Source organism: Myotis nattereri, assembly GCF_964212035.1.
Source record: "Myotis nattereri genome assembly, chromosome: X".
Taxonomy (NCBI): Eukaryota; Metazoa; Chordata; class Mammalia; order Chiroptera; family Vespertilionidae; genus Myotis; species Myotis nattereri.
Window position 1 is genome coordinate 114,111,097 of NC_138078.1, and position 25,482 is coordinate 114,136,578.

Genomic DNA, 25,482 nt, shown 5'->3' on the forward strand with positions numbered 1-25,482 from the left:
CATTGATTTGCAGGCTCTTCAGTCGTAGAGATCCAGAGGAGGATGGAATGATGAAAAGAAGGGGACGACAGGGTCCAAATGCCAACCTTGTTAAGACATTGGTGTTTTTCTTCCTGGAAAGTGAGGTTAGTTGATGTTCATTTTTTTACTTATGCCAGTTTTTTAAAGGATATTCCATTTATGTTCATGTAGAATGTTGGTCTATATATTTTTTATTTGAAATGTTTTTGACAGGTTTTCATATCAGTAATGCTGATCCTCTAAAATCAATTGGGAATCTTTAGGGTTATTTAAACTTTATTCACAGAATAAAGGGAAATATTTTGCTTATATATTGAATTGATAAGTATACATGTATTTTGTTTTATGTAACCATAATCACTCCCATTCAGTTAAAGTAAATTTGTAGTATCTATCTATACTAACAAAAGAGTTATACGCTAATTAGACAGAATAGACCTGATGTCCTTCCGGACAAAGCCCCGGTGGTGGGGACAGTGGCAGAGTTGGTTAGGGGTGATCAGGCTGGCAGGGGAGAGCAATCAGGGGTGATCAGGCTGGCAGGAAAGAGCGGTTAGGAGCGATCAGGCCAGCTGGGGAGAGTGGTTAGGGTCAATCAGGCAGGCAGGCACAGGGGTTAGGGGTGATCAGGCAGGCATGCGGAGTGATTAGGGGCGATCAGGCAGGCAGGCAGGCAGGTGAGTGGTTAGGAGCCAGCAGTCCTGGGCTGCAAGAGGCATCCTGGATTGGAGACTGTGCAGGCCAGGCTGAGGGGACCCCCCCCTCCCATGCACGAATTTTGTGCACCAGGCCTTTAGTATATTTGTAAAAGGCTAAGTGTCCATTCGTCCAACTGGTAGCTATGATGCTCAGTGACCACCAGAGGCCAGATGCTCAAGGCAAGAGCTGCCATGACACACACTGGCCATTTAAAAGTAAAGGGCAACATAGACCTGGTGCTGACAAACCAATACTCAGCTTACCCCAAGTTGGACACAGGCCCTACCACCACCCCAGAGCGACACCCCACCAAATTGCAGCCAATGCTGCCAAGACCCCATGGCGCAAAATGTGTCCTACTGCCCAGCCCATCCCAGCCTGCAAAGGGTCACTGTGGGTGCCACTTAATGACGTCATGTAGCAACGCCCAGCTTCCTCTCCCTAGTGACTAGCCTCCTTAGAGTTTCTTCAGCCCAGGAACCCGACTTGCTTTATAGTTAGGTGCAAACATTTTACACTTTAGCCATATGTTTGTGAAGTGTTTTCCCGTGCCTCATTTGATCTTCACAGAAGTCCTGGAGTAGGTAGATAGGAGACTCGGTAGAATCCTATTTTCTTTCCATTAGCCGGAAAAGAGAGATTTAGAAAGTTTAGAAACCTGACCTGAGATGAAGTAAGAAATGTTGGAACTTGAAGATAACTTCAGGTTTTCTCACTGCTCAGAATGTAGTTAAACACGGCTGCAGTTGAATATTTTACCATTTATTCTCCCTGCGTAGCCTACAATAATAATGTGCTTCGTGTTGTTATTTACTGCTATGTTGCTGACAATTATGTTGCTGAAAGAGAAGTTGGGGTGTTTCACTGGGCTGGAAAACGTTTAGCTACATCAGAAAGCAGGTCTAATTAAGCAAGTTTATTCTATCCTATCTAATATTAGACAAACATGGTAATTGACTGCACCTTTACTACACCTCCCATTGGCTAATCAGCGCAATATGCAAATTAACCACCAACAAAGATGCCAACTAATTTGCACACTGAAGGCAGGGTGGGACAGTGCCATCCCGCCTGCCCTGCTGCCATCTGGACCTGCTATCGGCGACCTGGGGCGGTGGGCGTCCCATGTGCGACCCGACCCAGGGCGGCCAGGTGGGGCAGCAGCGATCTGCTGGCCTGCCCGGGCGTTCCGTGTTTGACCCGACCCGGGGCGGCACCCCAACCCCCGGATCAGCCCTGCCGTGAGCACGACTCGGGGCAGCGCCCCAACCCCTGGATCGGTCCTGCCATGTGCGCGACCCGGAGCTGTGCTCTAACCCCCAGATCGGCCCTGCTGTGTTCGCGACCCTGGGTGGTGCCCCAACCCCCGGATTGGCCCTGCCGTTTGTGTGACGGGGTGGCGCCCCAACCCCCGGATCCGCCCTGCTGTGTATACGACCCAGGGAGGCAGGGCAGGCACCGAGGGATCGGGCCTGCCATCTGCCACCCGGGGAGCAGGCCTAAGCCAGCAGGTGGTTATCTCCCGAGGGGTCCCAGACTGTGAGAGGGCATAAGTGGGGCTGAGGGACCCCCACCCCCCTGCCAGTGCACAAATTTTTGTGCACCGGGCCTCTAGTATATATATAAAAGGCTAAGTTGACTAGCACATGTGCGGTACATACAAAGTTCTCGCTGGTGCCAATCACACGCATGTGTTTTGATCTGACATTGTCAATCGTGAATTTGTTTGATACTCTATTATAGAGAAAGGGTGAATAGCGATATTAAAATATTTCTTCTAATTAATTTTCTTTCAATGTGCACAAATCTGTGCACCAGGACACTAGTATTTTATAATTGAGAACAGTTAACTCATGTAATATTAATTCCAATTAGGCTCTAAATATGCATGCATGTAATATTTTCAAAAATAATTTTCATGTTAAAGATTATTATCAGAAATGTTTAATGCTACCAACTAGCAAGGTTTACTTATACACAGCAAGTAAGGCCATTTTTCTCTGTCCTTTCTTCCATCTTAACTCAAAAGCAGATTGCTGTTTACGTTTGTACGTGGTGTCCACAAAGCTTCCTTTCTTTTGAGTTAAGGCTAGTATGCTATTTGTTTAAGAGTACCTTGCTCTTTTTTAATTAGTTACATGAGCATGCAGCATACCTTGTGGATAGCATGTGGGACTGTGCTACTGAGCTGCTGAAAGACTGGGAATGTATGAATAGCTTGTTGCTGGAGGAGCCACTTAGTGGAGAGGAAGGTAAGGATGTTTAATTATGGTATTTTTATTGTTTAGACAGTTTTGAAAATAGGTTTTACTTATTCCATTTGTTTATTATTGTGCTAAAATAATTGAGTGAAAAACCTTTGTGAATAATTCTGTTTTCATACACATGAATTTTATGCTATGTAGATAGATGTAGTTCCCTCAACATTCTTTAATTTTTTTTGTATCTGTGTTCATACTTTCTTTGCTCAAATTGTGAACCAGTGGTATACAGATTTGTAATTTTTAGGAAGGTTTCACTTGTTTGGATCTTTTCTGTGATATAGTAATGGAATTATATATATATATTAGGTCTATCACAGGCAGAAGGAGTTCTTATGTAATAATTATAAATGGCATTTAGGGAAAATAAATAGATTAACTCTGATTTTGTTTTTTCAGCACTGACAGACAGACAAGAGAGTGCTCTGATTGAAATAATGCTTTGTACCATCAGACAAGCTGCTGAATGTCATCCTCCTGTGGGAAGAGGGACAGGAAAAAGGGTATGCCAATACATTTTTAGTATTCTAAACTATGTCTTTTTTTAAATACCATTTATAAAACTACGTTTGTAACTATAGAATCAAATTTTAAAATCTTTTATTTTTCAGATGATCTTTGCTTGTAAATATATGTTAGGAGTAAATTTTAGAACATTAGCAATTTGGAAAACTCCTTCCATAAGATACTTTGTTAGTTACTGCAGAGATACAGTGATTGACAGTTCTTGCCTTTAAGACTGAATATAGTGCACTGTTTTAGAATGGTGCATTTGTCCATCCTGGTTTATTTTTATATTTACTTTACACTTTTTTATTGATTGACGAGAGAGAGAGAGAGAGAGAGAGAGAGAGAGAGAGAGAGAGAGAGAGAGAGAGAGATTGATTTGTTGTTCCGCTCACGTATTCATTGGCTGATTCTTTTATGTGCCCTGACCGGGGATTGAATCCACAACTTTGGCATATTAGGTGACACTCTAACTACCTTAGATACTTTGCCAAGGGTTTTAGATTTGCTTTTAATAAAGAAAACATAATTATTCATTACAGTGGGGAAATTCCTCCTCTGGCTGGTGTAGCTTAGCTGGTTTTGTATTGTCCCATGCACCAACAGGGTTTGATTCCCCATCAGGGCACTTGCCTGAGTTGTGGGCTCTATCCCCAGTGGGGGGCCGGGCAGGAGGCAGCTGTTGGATGTCTCGCTCTCACATCAGTGTTTCTCTCTCCCCCCTCTCTTCTTTTCTCTCTAAAAATCAATTATAAAGAAAAGTAAATAACAAATCAATTCTAAAATATATTTAAAATGGGGAAATTCCTGTTTCCTGGGATTAGATTTTAATGTATTATTCCAAAGTTCACATATATTTGTATTGTAGACCAACAATTACATTTCAAACTTTTTTGATTGTGAAGCACAAAAATAGAATTTTATATTATGACCTAGTACATATCTATATATGTGTTTTTGTGTGTAACTAAATGAAATTTCATCAAATAATAAAACTTAGAGTATGTGATGTATTCTGTTTTCTTTTGTTTCCTTTCTGTTTTTTAATTACTGGTAGTGACTTACTATGTTGAATTCATAACCCATGGATCATGGCCTGCAGTTTAGAGTAGAATGAAATGCTATTTAATCCTATTATTATGTAAGCTCCTAAACTATATTTCCTGTTCCTAACAGCTGCTTCTTGGTTAGTCTAATTGGGTATTGATTTTGCCTGTAGAACTATTCAAAGAGTTTTGTGTTTGTGTGTGGTTATTTTAGGTGGCTTTTTTTGTTATAATGTGCAGGTTATTCTCTTTGTCACTTTTGCGTTTCAAGTTTTATAGTAGGAATTTTTGTATCCATCATCTAAAACGTACTTTTATTATTTATTTTGTATATCTTAAACAGAGAGTACCTAACAGTGTCAGTGGCTTAGTACTTATAAATGTTGTGTTACCTTTTAGGTGCTGACAGCAAAGGAGAAGAAGACCCAATTGGATGACAGGACAAAAATCACTGAACTTTTTGCTGTGGCCCTTCCTCAGTTATTAGCTAAAGTAAGTTTATGTCAATATCAGAATGTTACTAAGAAATGACAGATCTTGTTTGGAAATGTCACACAGAATTTTATTGTAATGTTTACCATTACTGTGATGTTTTTAATTTTTTTTTAAATTTCAAAGTACTCTGTAGATGCAGAAAAGGTGACTAACTTGTTGCAGTTGCCTCAATACTTTGACTTGGAAATATATACCACTGGACGATTAGAAAAGGTATGCTGTTCTCTGTGTATTAAAACACCTTGAAAAAGTATTAGTTTAGTTCATCACATTGTTTTAAACTATTTTTAAAAATATATTTGTAACTTCTAATGTGTAAGGAAACATAGCTTACATGTCTTCTGTATTTTATTAAGTTGGATTTAGAGAATGGCACTAATGAAGCTTTCCCTTGATTCATATGCACAGCCGTACTCTCATTCCTAGCCATTATGTGACTATCACTGATTATTTACAGAGATTGGGGGTGGGTAACAGGACAATTACAATTACAAAAAGAAAGCAGCTAATATCCATTGAATATTTTTAATTTCCAGGAACTGTTGTAAGTTCTTTATGTGTTAAAATTTTCATCAGAGCCCTATGAAATGGTGATATTATTCCTGTTAATGTTAAGGAAATAAGTATGGGTGGATCAGTGCATTTATTTACCATGACTAGAAAAACACCACAAAATGTATGTCCTACTTGCAGAGAGTTACTTTATTTTAAGCTTTTCACCATCATGGTGTACTCATTTTATGCCTACCATGTATACATTTCATACATTTAATGAAAAAACAAAACAAAACAACAACTTTGATTTTGCAGCATTTGGATGCCTTATTACGACAAATCCGGAATATTGTAGAGAAGCACACAGATACAGATGTTTTGGAAGCATGTTCTAAAACTTACCATGCCCTCTGTAATGAAGAGTTTACAATCTTCAACAGAGTAGATATTTCAAGAAGTCAACTGATAGACGAGTTGGCAGATAAATTTAACCGGCTCCTTGAAGATTTTCTGCAAGAGGTATATATTACAAGTATTTTGTCAGTTGGGCCCCCTCCCCTTCAGTAACTGAATTATTCACCTGCCCTGGTGATAGTCCCTAGCAGTATGTTGAAAAGATGTTCAGACTTTTTGTTCTATGATTCATTGTGCTACTATTACTCCTCCACCAACATTGGAAGGTGGTAAAATCTGTGACTTGGGGGAAGGTGAACGCAAAACTAACATCTTTTTATTTTATTTTAAAGAAATGATCTGGGAAGTTGTCAGGGTTTAGTTGAATATGAGGCTATTATGGAACAGATAAGTAGAGCTAGCCTCTGGCCATGCAGTCTCAAAAGTAGGGTACTGTGTTTCTTAGTATATGGTCTTTGATATCATAAAACTTTGAGGAACTGCTGTTATACCCACTGTCAAATTTTGGGTTTTGGATGTTCTATCTATTGTATTTCTAAAGAGGCTTAAAGCATGGCACTCAAACACGCTTGTATTTTTATTGTGATTTTTATCATCTCTGGAAATATATTTAACAGTCTAATGGATTTGTATACAATAAAAATTCATACTTAAATTTATGTATTTAAGTCTTTTCAACATCACTTTTATCATTAATGCTGCAAAAATCATAGGGACTTTTTAATTTTCAGATTTCTTGTTTTAGAAGTTTTTAACGTTCTTTTTGTTCATGTGAAACGTTGCATGCTTACTAATTTTTGCTTAATTGGCAGTTTGTTCAAATATTTTGGTGTACAATGATCACATTATTAGTTAAAATTTTTAATGGCTGTATTCTTCCCTGGATGTGATTGTTACTAGGACAAGAGAATTTAAAATCAACCAGTATTTTGTTAATTAAGTTCAATTACTTTGTAGAAAAATTAAAGTTTAAAAACAACTAAGCATTTTTTGAGAGACCCAGGGTTTGATACAGTAAGTTGGGAAGTATTTAACAAACTTTATAAGTTTCATGTATTAAGACTCATACAATTTTCAAAAACTTAAGTCACTCTAAATTGTAAAGTTGATATCCAGAAAGGACTAGCATGCCTAGTCCTTACTCAGAGCTTTTTTTCCAAATTAATTGTGATTGGTCTGATACATCTGTCTTGAGTGCTCTATTTTTTGTGTGTAGGGTTTGTCCTGTAGGTGTTATCTTTATGATCTTTTGCTTGTCCTCTAATATATTTCTCTTCATTGTCCTTATGTATTTATTATTGTGAAAGAGCAGATGTCTTCATAGTTTTGTGTCTAGGTTACATGAAGGAAAAAGTGAGAATGTCATTCACTTTTTCTCTCTTGGGTATAATGTACTTGTGATAACAATTGTGTCACCTCATTATTCCAGCCATATTACTTTAAATTTAGCCAGATTTAGGTATATACTGGCACAGTTAATATTTGGGTTTTATTAAGTTATTCTTTCTTTTCAAGGTAGTGTCACCAATGTGATAGCCTGAAGTGTTTCACTTTGGTAGTTATTAATGTTTAATATTGTATAATTAATATTCATAGGGTGAAGAACCTGATGAAGATGATGCATACCAGGTATTGTCAACATTGAAGAGAATCACTGCTTTTCATAAGTAAGTTGAATCTTAAAGTTTCTGATTTCTTAAAAGTGTAGCAAAACCAACTTGCATATTTTGAGGTTATAAAGCTATCAAATTCATTGCTAAGTTTCTTGTGCTTTTTGGGGAAAAGTACTTGATTTGGATAATCACTGAAAAATTATGAATTAACATATTTGTAAAGAAATACACATTTTTGCTGTTGTGATGCATCTTAAAAAAAGTTTGGTATATTGTAACATCATTCTGTTAACACTCAAGTCCAAAACAAATGTGATTAAGCTTAACTTTTTAATATAACTTAATTCTTTTTTTACAGTGCCCATGACCTTTCAAAGTGGGATTTGTTTGCTTGTAATTACAAACTATTGAAAACCGGAATTGAAAATGGAGACATGCCTGAGCAGGTTTTTATTATTTACAAGTTTCATACTTAACTTTGAGAATGAAGAATTGTAACTTTAATTTTTAACTTTATTTTCTTGGTTCTTTTTACAGATCGTTATTCATGCACTGCAGTGTACTCACTATGTAATCCTTTGGCAGCTTGCAAAGATAACTGAAAGCAGCTCTACAAAGGTTGGTGGCAGTTCATTGCAGTTTTTATTAATGTCATTAACTGTTTTCAGCAAGCTTATACATTTAATAGGACCAATTTATTTTGGTAAAGTCTTGCTTCTGACCTGTTTAGGCATGTGTACTTTAAAAAATAATCGTATTTGTAGTTTGATGTGTATTGATCGAAACTTGTTTAGCTTCAGAGTATGATTTAAAATTAGAAATTGTTCACATTTGAAGGTGGCACAATTTATGGATTTCCATATTATCCTCAATATTATCATATTGAGTATTTTTTTGAGAAATATAAATTTTGTAAACGTTGACCAAGAGCCTTTGAAACAAGCAGATGCAGCTATTTGATTACATAAATTGATGATAACAAGCCTTGGCATTGTTTTAGGATCATCTCGTTCTTACTCAGAATCTCTCTTTTCCAAATTGATAAATCATTTTCTGGTTGAGTGTGATGTTCCAGCTACTATGTCTTAGAACTTTCAAAAACTTTATCTGTAATGGTAATCCTTGGTGTGTTAATAATTGAACTAAGTAGCACTGTTTTTCCATTTGTAAATTGTTCACTTGAAACGTTATACAGCCCTAACTGGTTTGGCTCAGTCGGCCTAAGGATTGAAGGGTCCCGGGTTTGATTCCAGTAAAGGGCACATGCCCTGGTTGCGGGCTCGATCCCCATTAGGGGGCGTGCAGGAGGCAGCCAATCAATGATTCTCATCATTGATATTTCTATCTCTTTCTCCCTCTCCCTTCCTCTCTGAAATCAATAAAACAATATTTTTTTTAAAAAAGAAAAGAAACATTGCACTTATTTATAGCAGTAGATGTTGCCTTAAATATTATTTGGGCATATTTTTATAAATATTAAGTAGTATCTGGAAGTTACAGAATTAGTTGTTTATAGGTATTTTCCTCATAAAGAAATTCTCTCTTAAAAAACAAAAGACCTACTTGGCGTTATAGAACAATAAATGAATCAGGCAGTATCTCATCTAGTAAATAGAAAAGTGCTCCCAGGAATTCTCTTGATTATAAGTTTGTTTCGCATAGAAACCACAGAAAATTTTAAATGCTTAGAATTTCTCTGAGCTTTTTTAGCACAAGATGCTGTTATATCAGCAAATGGACATTTCCCCCTTGAAAAGGTAATGCAGTTTTGTTGTTAAAAAGAGTACTTTTTGTCAAACACCCAAGAATTACCTTATAGTAGAAACAGTGATCATATTAGTAAATATGATTATTCACTTACGTTGAAAGTATCGAGTTAAAAATGAAAATGGGAAAAAGGCAATACTTTTAGTAGAGGAAAAGGGGTAAAATGAATGTTATTGGATACAAAATTATTTATGCTGATGTTTGATTGAGTTTTCTTCACCAAATCAATATTTAAGTCAAGCCAAATATGTACCAAATATATACTGATAGTCTGTCATTTGACATTCAGTATCAGAAGATACATCAAAGGTTTTGCCTTAAATAAATTAGTGTGGATGATCTTTCTTTTTTTAAATTTCCTGACTATAATTTTCTATGTATATTGATTTCAAAGAGAAAGGAAGAGGGAAAGAGAGATAGAAACATCAATGATGAGATAGAATCATTGATTGGCTGCCTCTTGCATGCCCCCCACTGGGGATTAAGCCCTCAACCCGGGCATGTGCCCTGAGCAGACATCGAACCCGTGACTGCCTGGGTTTATAGGTTTATGCTCAACCACTGAGCCATGCCAGTCAGACCTTAATGATCTTTACAGAATGGTTTCCTATTTTAAATTAACTGGTAAATATCTAGAAATAGAGAAGATACACTAAAAAGATTCATCTTTTTAAATATATATCATTTTATTAGACATACTAGCAGCCCATTTTGTGTACTCGGGGGTGAGGAGGTGAGGGGTGGGGCCAGACCCCTCAGCCCAACCTGCACCCTCTGTCATGTTCCTGGACCCCGGCCACTCCTGGCATAGGCACAGGCCTACAGGCTTGGGGTGGCGAGGCCCCATTTTATAAAGAGAACAAAGTCAGCGTTAGTTACAGCCCTCACCAAACCCAGTACAGTGCATCTGTGCGTACAACTGCCTCGTTCATGTGCCTGCTTCGCCCTACCGAATTACTAACATCTAGAGGACATAGCTCTGTCTTATCCTGCTTCAACTTCAGTGCCTGGCCTGATGCCAGGGACCTGAAAGGGTTTGCTGAGTGAGTGAGTGAATGAGTGAGTGAATGAGTGAGTGAATGAGTGAATAATGAGTGAGTGAATGAGTGAATGGATGAGCAAGTAAGTGAATGAGCAAGCAGCTACAGGGCGGGAACTTCTGCCATGTTGCATGGCAGCGCGGCAGAAGTTCCCGCCCCGCTTCTGGCTGCCTGACGCCCACCCCGAGAAGTTCCTGACCCACTCCCAGCGGCCCTGCGCCCCTCTCCTGGCTGCATAGTCCCCTCTCCTGGCTGCATAGTTCGCCGCCACTGCCTGATGCAAACCCCGGGAAGTTCCCACCCCTCTACTGGCTGCATAGTACGCCCCCGCTCCGGGCTGCCTGATGCAAACCCCGGAAGTTCCCGCTCTGCTCCCAGAGGCCCGCTGCCCCTCTCCTGGCTGCATAGTTTGCACCCGCTCTCGGCTGCCTGACGCAAACCCTGCCCTGCTCCCAGTGGCTCCACACCCCTCTCCCAGCTTCATAGTTCGTGCGGGCAAAGGCGGCCCGGGTTCTCTGTCTTTGCCCTGCCACCCGGCTCTGGCCTGCCACCTGGGTTTCTGATCACCGTCAGCAGCAGACAGCTTCTTCTGTCCTTCCACTTTCGCCTCCCATCATTGTGCCTACGTATGCAAATTAATCGCCATCTTTGTTGACAGTTAATTTGCATATCACCCTGATTAGCCAATGGGAAGCTTAGCGGAGGTATGGTTAATTACCCTTTTTGTCTTTTATTAGATAGGATAATTTTTAAAAATTGGAATAATACCTCAAAGCTAATTTTTGTTTCTTTCTATTTTTCAAAAGTACAACCAGCATCCTTCACATAAGAAATGAAAGATGCAGTTCTTTTTTAAATTAATTTTTTTCCATTTGTACATTGGCCACCTTTCAAATTACAAACTGAGAATGGAGTAAAAATCCTTACTCTTTAAGCATTTTGAGATAATGGGTTTATTAAAGATAGCCATATGTAGAGTTAGATAAATTTTCTCATTCTGAAGTACCCAGTCCACTTAGAATATTATCCATTAATATACCTGATATTTTGAAAGCTGTGATTTTGAAGAAAATTGGTCTCATGTTTAGTTCTCCTTTCTGATAAAGAAAACTTTAAATCTAATGTATAAGCAGAGTTAATATAGTTAAATGTATGATGTTTAAGTGATTTAAAGTACCTTAAATACTGGATTTTTTACATGGTATTTTTAAATGTGCAATTTTTTCAAGGAGGACTTGCTGCGTTTAAAGAAACAGATGAGGGTTTTCTGTCAGATATGTCAGCATTATCTGACCAACGTGAATACTACTGTTAAGGAACAGGTTAGTAATTACTATATATAGCAATCTTTTAAAGCAATGTTAATAAATATTTGAACTGAAATGGAAAATTTAATATACTGATATTGAGCAAAGTAGAAATAACTTATATCCATCCATGTATACCATGCTCAAAAATTAGATTAATGCATTTATTTTGTGTTACATTTTATAAGTTGCATTATAGATTACCCTCATTGTATTTATTCTGTGTTATTGTTTTCTTTATGGCACTCTTGGTAAACAGACTCATAGATACAAGTTAAATATATGAAATTACAAATGTTATTCCTGAAAGTAACAAGTATAACAAGTATTTCTCAGGGAGGAAAGTTCCATACGGTTTTATCATCTCTGAGAATATTATCAGATATTGACATTCCTGCCTATCCTGATTGTGTGAGTTATTTTTTTTATGTGAACTTTGTCTTCTCTCTTATACCATTGTGATTCCAATACTCTTAACCTTCTCATTCTGGAAATATACTGTTACTTGGTATCATAGGTAGTTTTCCCACCTGTAAAATAAATTCTGATCCTGGGACTAAGAGCCTATTTAGCTACAATTCCCTAACAGAGGATTAATCTTTTTTTTTTTTTTTTCGGACAAATGCTTTTGTGGGACAGATGAATTTATAATCATTTAACAAGAAATATTAATAGCGATATAGTCAAAATGCTTATGGTGATTTCAAGGTTTTATGACCATTTCATTTTGCTTAGCCTTTTTTTTATTGGGGTAGAGCCCCATTAGTCATTGTAAGTGTAGTTTTCAGCAGCTTATGTTATGTTGAGTACTATTTGTTTTAATTTAGGGTATATTTACTTCTTAAAGCTACCAAGAAAGTTGTTCAACTATAATTGTCCAACTATGAAGCTACCAAGTTGTTCAACCCTTTTCTTTTGTCACTTGTCTTTATTTTATTTTTTAAAAAATGAATATTATACTAATATTAAAGAAATACACTTGGATTGTTACAACTAAAATGTTAGATATATTACCTAACTGTTGGTCTCAGTTTTCTTATTTTCAATTCCCTTTGTCCCTTCCATATATACATGCTTGGGCACAAATAAGTTAGAATATATTAAATGGCCAACACCCAATTACTGGATTTTGTGCATTCTTGCAAAAGTATATTGCCACAATTATTACATTGCTGAATTCTTTCCAGTTTTCAGTATATAATTTTCTATTATAGCAGTAAAGGATTTGGAAATTCAATTTTCATCTCTATAATTCAGATGAAAGTAACGAAATTTCTGAAGGTGGTAAATTGAGTTTAGATTTTACACTTATAAGAATAGGATTTTAATGAAATATGCACTGATCTAAACTTAACACACAAAATATGCCACCAAGATATGCAACTTATTCCCTGTTGTGTGTGTGTGTTTTTTTTCTTAAACAGTGTAAACATATAATTTCTTATGTAATTTGTTGTTCAAGTTTTGGAGATGGTTTGGTCATTAAATAGCTTGTGTTCAGTCTTCCTAACAAGCTTCTAGGACTATATCCTGGTCATCTCACCTGACCTGCTAGTTTACCTAATTAAAAATTAAAACCATACTTATCACTTTGTATTGTTACTATGTATGTATTTTGCAAAAGTTTGTGTAAACTCATATCTAGGTAGCTATAAATTACTTCTGTAGTAGTAAAATGAGAAGTGACTGAAAAAAACATTAAATTCATAAAGAGACAAAAGGAAACGTGGTTAGTTCCAAAAAGGTGAAACTATGTTATAATTTGTATTTCTAGCAGTGGTCTTCCTTTAAATGTAGTTTCCTATTGACTTTGTGACCCCCAAATTCTATTTTCATTGGCCCTTACCAACAGGTAATTTTTTTGTTACCTTCTGACTTATTTTTACCAGTGTTTGACTTCATTTAAAACTCCTGGTAGAGTTTTGTTAAGCTCCTTGAGATAAAACTTTAGCCTTAAGTTTATTATGATACCTATCAGGTTTGCCTGATTTGTAGTAAGCAGCCTACACTTGTTTATGTTTGTTCTACTTAAGCACCACATATACTATTGGCACTGAGAGTACTTAAAAAGTACCATAGACTTTGTGATCCCTTTCCTAAGAGGTCTTCTATGAGATATTCATCTCTTTGGTATCATGTTTTTTCTTCCATAGAAGAAAAGAATGGTACCAAGTTTATGCATTATTTAATATTTGAGAATGTATACCACAAGAGTGTAGGATTTGGAGTCAGAAAACCTGAGGTTGAGTCCTGCCTGCCTGTTTTGGTAATGTTAGCATATTACACAAGTCATTAAGGTTGCTAAAAATAGCCTTGGCCAGTGTCTCTCTGGTTAGAGTTGTGTGTCCTTGCATCAAAGGGTTTTGGGTTGAATTCCTGGTCAAGAGCATGTCCCTGGATTGCAGGTTCAATCTGGTCTGGGAGCCTGGGGGAGGCAACCAATTGATGTGTCTCTTTCACATCAGATGTTTCTGTCTCTCTCCCTCCTTCCATCCCTGCCTCCCTTCCACTCTCTCTAAAAATCAATGAAAAAAATATCCACAGGTGAGGATTAGCAACAATGGTGCTAAAAATAAAAAAGAATATTTGTGAAATTACCTTGCGGTTCATAAAACATGATGTAAATATTAGTAGTCATTATCATAGAAATTGCACTCTTAAGATTTCCAAATATAGAAAGTTGCATTCTATTTTTTTTGTTAAACGTGTAGCAATTGGTAAGAAACCTTGATTTATAGCATATTTTCCTTTTTTTAAAAACAGGCCTTCACTATTCTGTGTGATATTTTGATGATCTTCAGCCATCAGATTATGTCAGGAGGGCGTGACATGTTAGAACCATTAGTTTACACCCCTGATTCATCATTGCAGTCTGAGTTGCTCAGCTTTATTCTGGATCATGTCTTCATTGAACAGGATGATGATAATAACAGTGCAGGTAATTTTATTGCTAGCATTTTGTTAAATCTGTATATCTACCATAAATCAAATTTAAGTAACAATGATCTTGAAGTGTTATACTACTATTTGATATTTTATGCCTAAAACATGAAACACAGGTACATGTTCCAGGACATTTGTGTTCATTCTTGCAACGTTTTAAAGACAGTGTGGTATCACAGAGCATAGGTTTTGGAGCCAGATCTTTGCTTCTCACTAGCCTTGACCCTGCTTTTCTAATTTATAACTACCTTTACAGAATTGTGTGAATTGACTAAATTGATCGAAGTGACTAGTACAGTGCCTGGGCATAGAGGTATTCAATGAAATTTATGCCCTCTTTCCCTTAATCATTAGTAATACCAATATTCAGGTAATTTGAGCAGAATAAAGTCTTTCTTTAAGCGACATTTTGTTGTATACTTTCATAAAGTAGATTTTTATATTTTAGTGAGGGCATTAAACTATGTAATTCCTCAATGTTTCGAAAGCTTTGAAACTATTCTGTAAGTCTGGGATGGTATAGAATGTTCACAGGAAAATATTAAAACCGGCCTTGCCTAGGGTTAAGTTACTCTTCACACCCTAATTGTATACACAGTGCCTTAAAGCAAGAAAAGGTCATGCAAAAACAAATACTATTTGGTGGCTTCTTTCTGTTTTTTGTTTTTTTTAATCAAATGCTCAATGATACTTTACTTTTTTTTTTCTTTTTCTTTTTTTTTTTTTTTTTTTTTTACCTGAAATGCCTTTTGGTGTCCCTTATTCATTTTTTTTGTGTGTGTATGTGGTATATGTAAATTTTTTTTTTACGCTTTAAAATTTTAAAAATGTTTTCTATTACACTTTACATTTCATATTATTTTGTATCAGTTTCAGGTGTAGAGTATAGTGGTTAGAAAGTCATATACTTTACATAGTGTTCCCCCTGATATTTTCGGTACCCACCTGGAACCATACATAGTTATTACAATGTTATTGACTGTATTCCCTATGCTGTACTTATTTCCATGACTACTTTTGACTACCAATCTGCACTTCTCAATCCCTTCACCTCTTTAAATTTCTGGGTTTGTTTTTAACTTGAAGAGTAATATTATATATATATGTATGTATATATGTATATCCATACAGAAACTGACCTATCACTGTAAAACAGCATTTAAATAAATATATGTAATTCTAGACAGGGTTCAAAATTCTGAATATCTCAGTAATTCAGTCTCTAGGGGGTAAAAGGCTATATATCTTTAGATCCAGAGAACAGTATTAACGTTGTTTAGAAATCTGTTATAATCACAGTGTCATTAAGGAAAAGCTAGCTTATGTATTCAGTGCAGTCTTCTTAAAAAGTAAACAATATGTTTTAGCTTCTAAGCAAATGCTTTGTTCTAGAATATGTGCAGTGATAACAAAACTTTTTCTGATGGCCTGTCTAAAATTCCTATTATCAAAATTTTGTTTTAACTTATTACCAGTTATCAAGGATTATCAGAGACAGGGTGAAGTAAATACTTGTTTAAAAGAGCACTTTTACTTTACACACAATTTTTTTTTTTTATATTGTGAATCTTACATTGAAGACCTGACAGGATATGCACCCTCTGTTCACCAGAGAGGAAATATAAATGGCTAAATAAATTCAAGAAAAACTTCACTGATAAACAAAGAAATGTAAATCAATATAAGGTGGTGTGTTTTTTTTAAGTAACTTTATTTATAATATTTGTCCAGAGGAAAATTCTTTACATAGCTTTTTATGTAAAAGGCTTTATCACAACTTTATTTTCAGTATCAAAGAATTAGAAATAATCCTTTGGCAGTACATGGAGGCTATAGTCTGTCTCCTTGATAACTGAATGTCAAGATCTCACATAATGGATCAGAGCAGAATAGTATGTGACATCATCTTAAAGAGACAGAGTGATTCTTAGCTGAGTATATGTAATATGGATAAAGGAAGTAGGTGTCAATAAGAGTTTGGGATAGGCTCATCCCTGGGAGAGATTATTGAATTTCTGAGATTGGCAGACCCTAGGGAACAAAGGGCCTTTAACCAACAGACATTGAATATGTAGATCTCATTGACAAACTATCCTATTAGGGAAGTAGATGAACGTGTTAGGCAAGCTTAGCCTGACTTCACTAAGCATCAGTTCCTCTGACTCACTCCACTTGTTTCTGTTCCATGTTCATCAAGCAGCCTTCTGACTATTTGACTTAACAAAAATTTTACTTATTGGAATGAATGGGCCTGTCATTCATGAAGATATTGAGAGTGATCATAATCTTTATTTAATTTAAATGTTTTTTTTCTTATTTTTTAAATTCTCCAAAATAAAGGTATTTTATAGTGAGAATTAAAAAATATGTGGCTGAGTTAAAATACAGATGGGTTTAATATTTGGAACTTTTTCCTCAGATGGTCAGCAGGAGGATGAAGCCAGTAAAATCGAAGCTTTGCACAAGAGGAGAAATTTACTCGCAGCATTTTGTAAGCTGATTGTATATACTGTTGTGGAGATGAATACAGCTGCAGATATCTTCAAGCAGTATATGAAGGTAAAGTTTGAAAAATGGATAGCAAGATATTTTTACAATGTTTAAAAGATAATGTAACATTGGCTTTTATACTTGGTAGTCATTGAATTTTTTTAATAGTAAATTCTTTTTCTAGTTGAAAAGAAATCTCTACCTCTACTTCATTATAATGAACAATTTAAACTTATTAAGTTCACTAGAGGCCCGGTGCACGAATTTGCCCATGGGTGGGGCTTGCCGGGGTGAGGGGGTGCTGGTTGAGGGCAGGGCCTGCCAAGGGGAGGGGCTGAGGGCGGTTGGTGTGCCAGCCCCGCCCCCTGGTCAAACTGCTGGTCGAACTACCGGTCAAGGGAACAATTTGCATATTAGCCTTTTATATAGGACTAGAGGCCCGGTGCACAAAAATTTGTGCACTCGGGGGGGAGGGGGGGGCTCCCTCAGCCCGGCCTGTGCCCTCTCGCAGTCTGGGACCCCTCAGGAGATAACGACCTGCTGGCTTAGGCCTGCTCCCGGGTGGCAGAGGGCAGGCCCAATCCCAAGGTGCAGCCCCTGGTCGGGCTCAGAGCAGGGCCGATTGGGGAGTTGCGGCGCCACCCCCTGTCATGCACAGAGCAGGGCCAATCAGGGGGTTGGGGCACTGCCCCCTGTCACTCACAGAGCAGGGCCCATCAGGGGGGTTGGGGCTCTGTACCCTGTCACACACAGAGCAGGGCCCATCAGGGGGTTGGGGCACCGCCCTCTATCACCCACAGAGCAGGGCCGATCAGGAGGTTGGGGCGCTGCCACTCTCACACTCAGGGCAGGGCCGATGGGGACGTTATGGCTCTACCCCGTCACACACAGAGCAGGGCCCATGGGGGTGGGGTTTGGGGCACCGCGCCCTGTCACACACAGAGCAGGGCCGATCAGGGGGTTGGGGCGCTGTACCCTGTCACACACAGAGCCGCAGGGCGATCAGGGGGTTGGGGAGCTCCCCCGTATCAGGCACAGAGCAGGGGTGATCCGGGGGTTGGGGCGCCTTCCCCTGTCACGAACAGAGCAGGGCAGATAGGGAGGTTGTGGCCCCGCCCTCTGTCACACACAGAGCCGCAGGGCGATCAGGGGGTTTGGGCGCTGCCCCCTGTCACTCTGATCCCGGTGCCGGGAGGCCTCGCGGCTCCGCTGATCCCGGTGCTGGGAGGCATATTACCCTTTTATATATAGGATAGAGGCCTGGTGCACAGGTGGGGGCCGGTTGGTTTGCCCTGAAGGGTGTCCTGGGTCAGGGTGGGGGTCCCCACTGGGGTGCCTGGCCAGCCTGGGTGAGGGGATGATGGCTGTTTGCAGCTGGTCACACCCCCTTCAGGGTGGGGGTCCCCACTGGGGTGCCTGGCCAGTCTGGGTGAGGGGCTGAGGGCTGTTTTCAGGCTCACGGGTGACTGAAGCTCCCAACCGCTCCTTTTTTTCTTTTTTTCATTTTTATTCTGGGCCAGCTTTTGCTTTGAGGCTTGGCTCCAGCTCTTAGACCTCTGCTGCTGAAAGTAGGTTTCTGGCCTTTGCTTACAATGTTGCGATCCTGCTGGCTGAAGCCCTGCAGATTCTGGCCTTTGCTTACAATGTTGCGATCCTGCTGGCTGAAGCCCAGCAGACTAAAACAGGTTTCTGGGGTTTTGTTTAGCTTCTATATTTGTTACATAGTTGCTTAGAGTTGCAGCTCAGAGGCCGGCAGCGGCAGGCGGGGAACGTTGGAGTCCTCCGTCACTGAAGCAAGCAAGCCTCATGTTAGTTTCAAGCTGCCTGGCTGCCGGCCGCCATCTTGGCTGGCAGTTAATTTGCATATTGCCCTGATTAGCCAATGGGAAGGGTAGTGGTCGTATGCCAATTACCATGTTTCTCTTTTATTAGATAGGATAGGATTTGCATTTGGAATATTGGAAACAGCTTGTCTTAGGTTAACTGTCACTATTAGAAATTGTATTTGTGATTTAGTTTAAGACAACAGGATGGTATTCTTTCCCTTGCTTGATGTAGCATTAAAACTATTGTTTTTAGAAGTCAGGAGGCCTAGATGGTATAGTTTTGGCTTGGTGACTATGTAACTTGTGGCCTTGAGTAATAATACTTTTTGTGTCTTGCCTTTCTTCACCTGTTCCACTGGGATAGCTCAGGTTCCTTTAGGGTCTCAAAATCTGATTTGATTTAGAGTAGGTTATTCACAACTTTTGTAAATAAACATAAAATTCTCTAATACTTAAGTAGTAGTAGAAAGGATATGGTTAATTGTACTAATAGAATATGATTAAATCTGATAAGATTGCTTTTCTTTAATTCTTTCTTGAGTAAAATCTAATTATGAAAATAAACTTCGTTAAGCCTTTGGGCCCTTTCGCAGTCCGGGAGCCCTAGGGGGATGTCCGACTGATGGCTTAGTGCTGCCTCGGAGGCCGGAGAGGCTCCTGTCACTGCCACTGTGCTTGCCAGCTGTCAGCCTGGCTTGTTGGCTGAGCAGCGCTCCCCCTGTGGGAGTGCACTGACACCAGGGTGCAGCTCCTGCATTGACCTGTCATTCACCTGTTTGGTCGATTTGCATATTAGCCTTTTATGTCAAAACCTAGTAATTCTCTTTGGAATACTTTTCTACAGGATGAAGCTCTAGCACCATTATAATTTACTTTGGAACCTAAGTGATTTGTCATGATACTTGAATTTTTTTTTAAACTAAGGTTGTTTATGAAATAATTTTGCAAGTTTTAAACTTTTAGACTTTAGACTTAGGTATTCTAGGTTAAAGTCAGTTGTATTAGTCACAGGAGCATAGTTATCCTGTATGCATTTTAAAAACAATCTTAAATTAGAAGAAAATTTCATATGGAGTGCATCATGTAAATATCACCCATAATAATTTTTCTCTTAAATGCTAACAGCCTAATAGTTTGTATAAGCCAAATTAATAAAATTGGAAACTATACATGGACTGCATGCCATTAGCAATGGATAAGTTATAAAAGTAACTGATTATATTAATTGTCTTAATAGTTCACGAAGAAAACACGAACTTGGTTTATATCCTTTGTCTTCTTTCTGAAAATCTGTATAACATAATTATTGTTTTATGCCATCCATCCTTAAAACAAAGTTTAGAGTTTAATATGATTAGATCTTACTGTCTGATATTTCTGAATTTACTTAAGTTGTGTGTTTAGAAATTATCTTAAAGTTTCAGTAGCATTCTTTTGTGTTTTTGAAGACATATTTTTAGCCAAATACATGCTTACATGATTAACGTAAAATTATTCTTATTGTCCAACAGTTTTAAAAGATAAAGCTCTAATTTGTGCAAATTTCTTTTCTAGTATTATAATGACTATGGAGATATCATCAAAGAAACAATGAGTAAAACAAGGCAAATAGACAAAATTCAATGTGCGAAGACCCTTATTCTCAGTTTGCAACAGGTAAGACATTTAAGAGTATCAGATTTAGGCTAACACAATTAACAATGGTTTTCAAGGTAACTGTGGGTCAAGGATAATAGACAATTCATAAAAGTAGAAATATAAGATTTTCAACTTTATTAGTAGACATTGTACAAGTGAGATTATTTTTTGTTTTCAGACTGGCAAGTATGGCAAAACCTACAGCTATATAAGGTATAGGGGAAATAGGTACTATCATCAGTGTATATTGGTAGAACCTTCCTGGTAGGCAGTTTGGCAATAATATGTCAGAATTTATAGTGTATATCCCATTTAAGGCAGCAATTCTACTTTGAAACATTTATCGAAGGTAGTAATAGCACAAGTTTGCAAAAATGAGTGTAAAATTATTGTACATTGCAACATTGTATATAATAACAAGGAATTAGAAATAATCCTAATGTTCATCAGTAGGATGTTAGATGAATATAGACTACTAGAGGCCCAGTGCATGGATTCGTGCACAGGTGGGGTCCCTAGACCTGGCCTGCAGGGATTGGGCTGAAATCGGCTGAAATCGGCTCTCGGACATCCCCTGAGGGGTCCCGGATTATGAGGGGGTGATTCATAGGTGACGCAACCTGGAATCAGGCTTCCTCCTCTCTGGTTCTGGGTGTGTCACCTGAGAACCATAGCTGCCAAGTCACCACAGCTTGCCAGCTCCTGCATCGAGCGTCTGCCCCCTGGTGGTCATTGTGTGTCGTAGCTACCAGTCGGATGGTTGAATGGTCAGACATATGCTTAGGCTTTTATATATATAAATAGGACATCTCTGCAATGGCTGTTATATAGCACTTAAAATTAGTTTTAAATAGGTCTGTATTCATTAATGTATAAAGATTTCAACAGTATATATATGGTTTGAAAATAAAGTAAAAAGGATTACAGTACAGCATCCCTATAAAATTGTACATATCTATATCTATCTGGAAAAACAGTCACTAAAATGTTAGTTGTGGTTAACTTGTTTTGGTAGGTTTTAGGTGAATTTTACTTCTATCTTTGTATATGTTTATATTTATTTTAATGAGTATCAGTCTTATAATCAAAATTCTATATATAGTCATCTTCATTTTGGCAGTGGCAAGGCAAGTTTAATTAGGTAAAAAATAATTTGCTTAGTATACTTTTGTCTCTTAAGAGACCAAATGCATGCGAAGCACAACCCCTTTCAATTTGATAAACTTCTTGCATTTTAGAAATCTAGGTATGAAGATTCTTAATCTTATTTGCATGCTCTATTAAAACTAATAGAGTTTAAAAGATTTTAAAGGTAGAATTTAAATAACTTCTTTGTTATAAAATAATAGCAGCTTGCTCTAGAAACGTTAGAAAATATAGGAACTAGGCAAATGCAATTTATCCTTAATTTTTTCACTTAATGCTTTTAGTTTTTATAGCCTTCTTAGTTTTTTTTTTAAATGCATTTATGAAATCTTATTTTTACATAATTAAGTTACTCTGCATTCTATTTTTCAGGCCTGAATTTTTCACATTAACAAATTCTGAACACTTTCACTCTATTAAATACTTGCCTCAGTATTTAAAATGACTATATAGTATTCCATTTTATAGAGGCACCATAATTTAATCAAGATCTCTTTTTGTTTGATGTTGGGTTTTTTTTTTTTTTACCACTCTTTGCCATTATTAATGGCATTAAAACAAACACTTTTTTACTTATGTATATTGTGCACAAATCATATTCTTTCTTTTGGATAAAGTCTAATCATTAGTATTGCTTAGTTAAAGGACATCTAAACTTCCACTAAATTTTGCCAAATTGTTGTATAACAGGGGTGGGGAATCTTTTTTCTGCCAAGGGTCATTTGGATATTTATAGCATCATTTGCAGGCCATACAAATTCATCAACTTACAAATTAGCCTGCTATATTTGGTCAAACATTTAGTTACATTTAGGGCCAGACCAAATGATTTCTGGGGCCTTCTGTGGGCCGGACGTGTCCCACCCATGCTCTATAGAAAGGAAGGTAATCTCAATTTTTGTTCCCAACAAATCAAAGTGTTCACTGTACTGTATTCTTATCAGTGGTAGTAGCCATTATCTGTTTAAAAACTTGGCAGTTTGGTAATTGAAAAATTGCATATTGTTTTGCTTACTTTATGATGAAAATTTTAATGTGAGATTCATCATTTAAATATAAATAGCAGAGCACAGTTTCCTCATAAGTTTCTGGGCTTTCTTTTTCTTTACATTTTTGTATACTATCTTAATATCCAGTTTATTCCAGCAGAGTAGAATTCTTCCATAACTAACCTAAAGAGTTTCTAATCTCAATAACTATCTCTAGTGTGAATATGGTATAAGTGCTATAATTTTGGTCATTTGTGTCATGTGTTTTAAAAGTCCATGTTTTTTAATAAAACACAAGGCCTCATTTATGGATCATCTATTAAAAGTATATTTTAAGTAGAAAATATGTTATTTTAAAAGATGTTAATAACCCATAGTTATCAAAAAAAACTTTAACATGCTTGCTTTCTTTTTTCCCCAAACAGCTTTTTAATGAAATGATACAAGAAAATGGCTATAATTTTGATAGATCATCCACAACATTCAGTGGCATAAAAGAACTTGCTCGACGTTTTGCTTTAACTTTTGGACTTGATCAATTGAAAACAAGAGAGGCCATTGCTATGCTACACAAGTAATCTCCAAATATTTTATTTAGCTCTCCTATTTTTTAATCATGAAAATTTTTGAATCTAGTTCTTTTGTTTAGAATAATCAAATTCTATTGCTACTTAATTATTTGTTTACAATTCTGTAGCAGATCTCTTTTCTTAAGAACTATAGTGCTATTTCTATTAACACATGATTTGGGACTAAATGTCCTTTCATACAAAGTATTTGCTTTAATTAAAATCATACATAAAATCTTTATAAATTAAATGGAGAAAAGCAGCATATATATTCATTAGGTATCACAGTATTGCTTAACAGCTTTTGTTATAATTTCAAAGAAATTTTTGAGATTTGATTCCTTTATTTCAAGTTTTCTCTTTCTGGTTCTGTTCTCCATATTAGTGACCTTCTCCTTTGTTTTTAGCCACAACCTTCTATCTGCATATCTTCTTTGGGTTAAAAAAATTGGAAATTATCTAACTTTATTTGGTCATGTAATTTAATGATCAGTTGTACTTTTAAGTATTAGTATATTTTAGACCTTTAACATGACCAACACATGGATATTAATACCCTTTATCTTTTATTTGGGAAAATCAAAAAAGCTCTGTTTTATTTGTCTCTCTTTTAGTCATCTTGCTTACTTACTTATAACAATATTAATTGTCTTCCTACAGAAATGTTTTTGCTCTTTAAAGTTAATCTCATACCTTCCCCAACTTTAATTTACTCTCTCCTTTCACTTTGCTCTAAAAGTCTCAAATTTCTTTTTCTGCTATTTAATAGATTAGATGATACTTTTAGGTAATACTAAAGGACCACATATGTAGTAATTATTTTCAGAAGTAATATGTTACTTCCTTCATGTAATAGCCTTCCTTCTTGTCTCTCCATTTTCATCTGGATTATTTTTTACAGTTACATTTTTGATACCATATAATGTTGAATTGTTGTCTTGATTAATAGACGTATTTATTATTAAATAAATATAGTTAAAATAGGCCCTGCATAGAGTTTAATTTTTAAACTTTATTCTGATATGGGTCGTCACAAACAGTATTGATTGATTGTTAGTTAATCCCCACTCAATGATATTTTTCCCATTGATTTTTTAGAGAGAGTGGGAGGGAGGGAGGGAGGGAAGGAGGGAGGGCGAGAGAGAGAGAGAGAGAGAGAGAGAGAGAGAGAGAGAGACATCGAATAGTTGCCTCCCACACACACGCCTTAAACCTGCAACTTGGGAATCCATGACCTTTTGGTGCGTGGCTCGAAGCTCTAACCACTGAGCACATCAGCCAGGGCTACAAATAGTCTTTAAGCTAGTCCTGTCCTGGCTGGATGGCTCAGTTGATTGGAGCATCATCCTGTGCACCAAAAGGTTTTGGGTTTATGATTCCCAGTCAGGGCACCATTCCTAGATTGTGGTTTTTTTTTTAAAAAAAATGTTTTTATTGATTTCAGGGAGGAAGGGATAGAGAGAGAGATACATCAATAATGAGAGAGAATCATTGATTGGCTGCCTCTTGCATGCCCCCTACAGGGGATCAAGCCTGCAACCCGGGCATGTGCCCTTGACTAGAATTGAACCTGGGGCCCTTCAGTCTGCAAGCTGACACTCTATCCACTGAACCAAACCGGCGAAGGCCTAGGTTGTGTCTTTGATACCTGGTTGGGGCATGTAAATGAGGCAACAGATCAATGTTTCTCTCTCCATCTCTCCATTTCCCCTCTCCCCCCTTCCTCTCTCCCTAAAGAAGAAAAATCAATAAAAACATATCTTTGGGTGAGGATTTTAAAAAATCCTTAAGTTAGTCCTTTATGTCTTAAAAAATATAGAAAATGTATTGTTCTTTATATGAGAACATTTGGATTATTTTCTATGGAAAAGAGAACTGAGGAAAGAATGTAGATGTACCAAACCACATTAAATTTTGTATTGTAGAACCTTAAATATTTATCTTTTTTTCTTGCAGAGACGGCATAGAATTTGCTTTTAAAGAACCTAATCCACAAGGAGAGAGCCATCCACCTTTAAATTTGGCATTTCTTGACATACTGAGTGAATTTTCTTCTAAACTGCTCCGACAAGACAAACGAACAGTGTATGTGCTAGAAATACTCTACTTAATTTTGTTTTGGAATTCTTAATTCTTGATTTCTCTCTTTTACACACAGAGATTAGAATTGTAGCCTAACTAAAGAGAGAACATTTAATAGACAGCAATACCAGTAA

At 37.1% G+C, this 25,482-nt stretch overlaps 1 protein-coding gene across 1 annotated transcript in view; it reads left to right on the forward strand.

The window, feature by feature from the left end:
* Positions 1–25,482, forward strand: part of STAG2 (STAG2 cohesin complex component) — a 154,916-nt gene that overhangs the window by 109,623 nt on the left and 19,811 nt on the right. Inside the window, exons 14-28 of the mRNA XM_081115194.1 lie at positions 14–125; positions 2,855–2,972; positions 3,381–3,484; positions 4,934–5,026; positions 5,153–5,242; positions 5,840–6,043; positions 7,535–7,605; positions 7,910–7,997; positions 8,089–8,169; positions 11,588–11,680; positions 14,429–14,603; positions 17,028–17,167; positions 20,479–20,580; positions 23,123–23,271; positions 25,223–25,351. Coding sequence (XP_080971320.1) covers positions 14–125; positions 2,855–2,972; positions 3,381–3,484; positions 4,934–5,026; positions 5,153–5,242; positions 5,840–6,043; positions 7,535–7,605; positions 7,910–7,997; positions 8,089–8,169; positions 11,588–11,680; positions 14,429–14,603; positions 17,028–17,167; positions 20,479–20,580; positions 23,123–23,271; positions 25,223–25,351 — 1,749 coding nt within the window. The remainder of the gene's footprint in view (positions 1–13; positions 126–2,854; positions 2,973–3,380; positions 3,485–4,933; positions 5,027–5,152; positions 5,243–5,839; positions 6,044–7,534; positions 7,606–7,909; positions 7,998–8,088; positions 8,170–11,587; positions 11,681–14,428; positions 14,604–17,027; positions 17,168–20,478; positions 20,581–23,122; positions 23,272–25,222; positions 25,352–25,482) is intronic.